The sequence below is a fragment of the Adiantum capillus-veneris genome, chromosome 9 (genome assembly GCF_014529385.1).
Source record: "Adiantum capillus-veneris isolate H3 chromosome 9, ASM1452938v2, whole genome shotgun sequence".
Classification (NCBI taxonomy): Eukaryota; Viridiplantae; Streptophyta; class Polypodiopsida; order Polypodiales; family Pteridaceae; genus Adiantum; species Adiantum capillus-veneris.
Window position 1 is genome coordinate 5,976,588 of NC_140939.1, and position 6,300 is coordinate 5,982,887.

Below are 6,300 nucleotides of genomic sequence, written 5' to 3' on the forward strand. Positions count from 1 at the left end.
ACCTTGTTATTTCACCTTTCATTTCACAACTTGATATGGCTTGAACTTTCTTGCATTCTATTATTTTAAAATGCCAAAGTGAAGTTTGAACTACATAAGGAGTTCTTAGTAAAGCGTTGGATTTTTGGTGTAATTATGGATCATTGGATAAAGCTTGCGGATTAATGTCACATGGTTCTTTTTTAATATTTCTTTACAGTTGACTGCCTTTTTCTTTTTTATTTCCTCCCAGAATAGGGTACTCTTCTTACGGGTTTTCAACCCCTTTACGTTACAAGATTGGATAGTGAGACACTCCATCATTAATGAGGGGTTCATTGGGATAGAGGAACAAATTCTTCAGCATCTGAATCATGCCCACCTCCCCTCTCCTTCGTCTCAGGAGAATCCGGGGGTTCCAAGTTAGGGGATTTCTTTTCTTGGAGTGCTGCAAATGGATTGTGTAGTGGGACAGTGAATCCCCTCCTTTTCAAAGGGGTAGAGGATGGAGTAGATCCTTTCACCTCAAGTGTTCTCACGACTTCAAGCACTTTGGAGTCTCTTGCCACTGCCTTTAATATGATTTTACATTAAAACACAACAAAAAAGCAATGTCATCGTAGGCATTGATTTTAACATACTCCTCATAAATCTCTTCTGGTCTTAACTTGAGTAGCCTTAGTGACTCTAGTCACCTTGTTATCTCACAACTTGATATGGCTTGAACTTTCTTGTATTCTATTATTTTAGAATGCCAAAGTGAAGTTTCACCTTGTTTGAACTACATAAGGAGTCCTTAGTAAAGTGTTGGATTTTTGGTGCAATTGTGGACCATTGGATAAAGTTTGTGAATTAATGAAGTATGGTTCTTTTTTAATATTTCTTCTAGATCTTTGTGAGAGATGTTGACATACGTGTACCTCTATTTCTTTATTTAAAGAGGGCCATTGAATATTGGTCAAGTCATTATTTTTTATGCTTTTGGATTATATTATAAAATTAAATAAATTATTGTTACACTTCTTTCCAAAAAGTGGCCCCTCCCCCCCTTTAAAAAAAGTAGTGTCACTTTCTCATTTTTCCTCTCACAAGGAACCATGTTATTATTAAATTCCTATGAATAGCATTAGCATTATGTAAGCCATAGTGAACTTGTTTCTTTAAATGCATGCTCCATGGAAAATAACCTCACAGGTCTTTGAAGTCCATATGTTACCTACTTGAGATAAAAATTTCATCAAAAGCTTCGTGTATGTTCACAATTTGTCACAGGTGGTGGCGATGGTTTGGAACCACTAGTAAATACAAAGCTAGAGGAGCTTAATGTGAAACCGAATAATTAAATTTGCCTTGTTTTATTCTTATTAGTACACATGCTCTCTCTTTCTCTCTCTCTCTCTCTCTCTCTCTCTCTCTCTCTCTCTTAAATACAAAGCTAGAGAAGCTTAATTTGAGAAAGTGAAACCGAATAATTAGATTTGCCTTGTTTTAGTTCTTATGCTCTCTCTCTCTCTCTCTCTCTCTCTCTCGTAAATACAAAGCTAGAGAAGCTTAATTTGATAAAGTGAAACAGAATAATTAAATTTGCCTTGTTTTAGTTCTTACTAGTACACATGTTCTCTCTCTCTCTCTCTCTCTCTCTCTCTCTCTCTCTCTTCTCTTCTCTTGGGCCATCGTGAGATCTCACCTTGTTTTAAAAGGTAAAAGAGAAAGTCCGGGTAGGTAAGGATGGGGAGGAATCTCGAGATGATTTTATGTAGCAAGTATGGTGTAGAAATTAGATGTGGTGACAATGATGGATTAAACAAGGTCATCACTAACTTGCCAATGGCAACTCTACCTTAGATCAAGATGGAGAGAGAGGTACATTTTGTTTGCATTGGTCAGACCTAGAGAGAGAGAGAGAGAGAGAGAGAGAGAGAGAGAGAGAGAGCAGTAGCAGCATCCTTCTCGCTCTCGTCTTTGCTCGAGTCTCTTTGCGTTGTTGTTATCAACAAATTAGCCTTTTTTTAATTGCATGCGCTATTTTTATTTCAAGCATTGGCTCTAAACGAACACTAAAAAGCAGCATCTTAAAATACCTTCACAAAGGCTAAAAACTGTGTACAACATTTCATAGGCACCACGCCTATATCACTCCCTGCAGGTAGCTAGTGCTAATAAATAGAAATAGATGTTGATTTAGTCAGGAAGCCCAAATTCAACACTTTGCTTGTTGAGCTTCTTGTGATCAGCGGCGCCATGGCGCTCCCAAGCCTTCTTCTTCACATTCTTGCCTGGTCGTTAACATGGCATGCCCTTGTCTCCGCCCAGCAATGCCTCACAGGTCTCTCTCTCTCTCTCTCTCTCTCTCTCTCTCTCTCTCTCTCTCGCGCGCGCGCGGGGGCGCGCACACACACTGTGGTTAAGCCTGGTCGCATCATATAATTTGTGCAGAAATGATGAGCAATGGCTGCGGGATGCACTCAAACGAGCAGATTTGCAGCTGGGAGCAAGGTCTGCTGCGAAGCAAGACAATGAAGGACTACACCACCTGCAGCTTCGTGGTAAGGCCATTGTCATCGCCATGTGGATCTCTTTTTTCTTCGCCCTTGAACGCCGAGTCAGTATTGATGGTGTACGTGTGCAGGTGCGGGACCCCGCATTCCTGGAAATCTTGAGCGGGGAGTCGAAGTTGGAATTGGTGGCGGAGGCAGAGGCGCATGAGGGTGGCGTCTACAACCCCGATGATGACTGCTTCTACTTCTCCTCTTCCTCGAAGATGCACCCAAAGCCCAACTCTGAGGTCATTTATCAGCCCCTCATTTCTTCTTTTATATAAATGTTGGCCACGTTTATGTGTGTATATATATGGTCTATACAAACATATACATATGCCAATTGTGTGTATATGTACATGTATGTATCTATGTCCGTGTGTACCTGCGTATACATATACATATCTGTGTGTACATATGTATGTGCATACGTATCTATGTATGTATCTATCTACGTATCTAGTGTACAATAGCTTTGCTACAGTGTTGTCATGGCATCTAGAGATGCAGAAAAGATTTTGCCATGTCTCTATCACGGCTCTAGAGATGTAGAACAAACTCAGCTATGATGTAACCCGGACCTGAAAAAAGATTAGAACGATAACAGAGGGGATATGTGCACCACTGAAGGAGGTTAAGACTAATTAAGCTACTTTAACATTATTTTTAAATCTTTGTCCTACAATGACTTAAATTAGCAACAAGGAAAAGCAACAATGCTATTTTCTTTGCATTCACATAAAATGTTATACACTTGAGGGTTTTATGAGATTAAAATACATCCACACATGCTTACAGCAGAAGTGAACTATAGGATGACTTGGATCATATAGAAAGGCTTGAACACTAGATTTGTTGTTTTGAAATCATAGTTGTTCTATTAATAATATGTGCTAGTGATGATTAATAATATATACTAGGGATGATCGATGACCCACAAGGTGGTCTTTGAGTTTTCTAGTCACATAAGTTGTAAGCTACTTTGTTGCACAATAATTGAAGTAGCTCCTTCAATTTTACTATTGTCTTAAGTCTATGTGTGCATGTTCAGATAATGAAGATGCATTTAGGAACTGGTAAAGTGGAGTCGATCGTAAGAGAAACAGAGGTTGCAAATGGAATGACACTAGGAAAAGAGGGGGAATTGCTTGTTTGCCATCAGGGGATAAGACCAAGTGGGGGCTTCATTGAGCGCCTCAACATAACCACCCTCAAGTCCTCTATTATAGCTGACAATTGGCATGGCCGTCGTTTGAATAGCCCCAATGATATTATCATCAAGTCCGATGGCTCCATTTGGTTCACTGACCCTGACTATGCATGGTAATCATTAAACTTACACCCTGTTTTAAACAAGAGTCTAATCACATAAATCACATGCGTCGTTGAAATATGGAACCAAAATGTCATACTTGAAGAATACAAAAGATACTAGATGTGTGTAGCCAAAATGCTAAACTTTGTGGTATCCGTTATGATGAAAAACACTTCTTGTATAAACTAATTTTAAAGGGTGCATGACACTTCTGAAAATCGGGAGGGGTGTGTGCTACACCTCCATGCTCTCTCTCTCTCTCTCTCACTCACACACACACACACACACACACACACACACACACACACACACACACACACACACACACACACACACACACACATGCACACGCACACGCACATAGACGAGCACAAAATTCTTCTATTTATAGCATGCGCTTTTTGGTAGCATAAACAAGGGCCATAGATGAGCGTGAAAGCTCTTGCAGGAGTCTACTTTGAGACTTGACATTAGAACTTGTGCTCTTGCTCAATGCACAAGGTGCTACAGGAATTCAAACGGTAGACGAACTCCTTCAAAATTAATCAGGTTGGCCATGACCCTTTGACTCTTAGAAGATTTAGAAATATTACATTCAAACATTGCATTATAATTTTGAGAGTTAGGGTAATTTTTTTGAAAGAAAGCACTAGATCTTTGTAGCAATCTCTTTGATATGCTATTGTGATAATTAAAGTTTTAAAGTTTTGCTGTATCCATTTGCCAGTAAAATTACTAGCTAAGTTTTATAATACTTTGGTAACCATTTTTTGTTCTCATTGTAGGGTGCAAGGTTTTGGAGAAGAACCCGAATTGAACAATCACATATATAGAGTGAGCCCAACAGGTGAGGTGGATGTAGTTGCAGATGGCTTTGTGAAGCCCAATGGCCTTGCATTTTCACATGATGAGAAGCTTCTTTATGTCACAGATACAGGATCCACCATTGGGTACTCTCTCTCTCTCTCTCTCTCTCTCTCTCTCTCTCTCTCTCTCTCTCTCACACACACACACACACACACACACACACACACACACACTTATTGTAAGAATAAGTACACGTTCACCACTAAGACATGTAACATCAAATGAATGTGCTCTTTCCCCCCCTTATCTTTACATATAATGAATGGTAGAGGTGAGGGAGGCAAGGTGGAGCGAGGGCAACCGTACTCCATAAGTGTGATGGATGTGGGCGAGGATGGAGTGACACTTCTCAACAAAAGGCTTTTTGCAGCCATTGCTACCATGGTGGGGCCCTCCTACAAAGGTGTGGGATGCCCTGATGGCATAAAAGTTGATACTACCGGCCGTGTTTATGTCGCAAACCCCGATGGTGTTCAAGGTATGTTCCTCATCCAATCTTTACCTTCGGGCTCCATATGTGATTTTCGCTTTTTCAATGGCAAAGGCCTTAGCGACAACTCTTCCTTTTGCTTTGCTCATCCATCTTAATGTTGATTTCTATGTTCACAGTGATCAGTCCAAAGGGAAAGTTACTAGGTTTGATTAAGGTTCCCGGTGCTTCCAACATGGGCTTTGCGGGAAAGGACCTCAACATGTTGATAATACTCAATGACAAGGCCATCTACAAAGTTGGCTTGTCTGCTCAAGGAGCCGGTTTGCATTATGCAAGCCATAAACTCGAAAAATCTCACTTCTTTTCTTAAGATCTAGTATGGTCTATCACATTGTGTACAGTGACACTATCTTTTATGCACACAAGATAGCTTTGAAAATGAGAGTATCAGAAAAAGGTCCATTGAAAGTCATTATGTCAAAAATAGGTTGCCCCATTATTTTCATTGTGCAAATACTTTATCAACCAAAGTAAGAATCAAATTCAATGGTGTATATTGTGCCAGTAGATAACTACATTTGGGCTATGCATTGATCGAGTGAAGCAAATGGTTCTCGAGTATATGCATGAAGAAAGGATTGAAGAAGTTCTTAACCGTAATGTTGTGATCATGTGGTTATGTAGTGCTTTGGCTCATTCTCAAAGAGGTGCACAAAAGCTCAAGACCTTAGGCAAGGAAAGGTTAAAGTTTCAAAAGGGGCTGCCCTTTTGTTGAAGCTCAATTTGCCTCTTTTTTTTTTTTTTTTGGCGCATATGTATAGCAAGAAGGCTCTTGGAACACACGTGTAGTTTGTCATTTGCCCAGTCTGTTAACCATTCAACTAGGCAATTGTCCATTAAGGAAGCAATTTCATATTGGACTAGTTAGATGGCTTCATATTCATTTTGCTTGAAGGTAAAACTACAAATCATTGTGGAATTTTTGAAAGATATCGCAACAAAAAACCTAGATCAATTATCCCTAAAGCAATGTGCTTTTTGAAATCTTTGGCTTTAATTGTGTCTATTTCTAAGTTTCATTGCATCATCAATTATTGTAAAGTTTATTCAATTGGGCTCATCTGTCATCCATACCTTCTCGATCTAGTTTGTTCATTACTTTGCTCTTG

The 6,300-nt window shown here is 39.6% G+C and overlaps 1 protein-coding gene across 1 annotated transcript; it reads left to right on the top strand.

Moving 5' to 3' along the window:
- The first annotated feature begins 1,927 nt into the window (after positions 1–1,927).
- On the top strand, positions 1,928–5,683 carry LOC147450074 (uncharacterized). Its single transcript, XM_086519406.1, has 7 exons — positions 1,928–2,305; positions 2,416–2,525; positions 2,609–2,764; positions 3,568–3,839; positions 4,617–4,781; positions 4,968–5,176; positions 5,308–5,683. Exons 1-7 carry the CDS (start codon positions 2,221–2,223, stop codon positions 5,499–5,501), a joined length of 1,191 nt encoding a protein of 396 aa, XP_086375532.1. The 5' UTR covers positions 1,928–2,220; the 3' UTR covers positions 5,502–5,683.
- Positions 5,684–6,300: the final 617 nt, after the last annotated feature.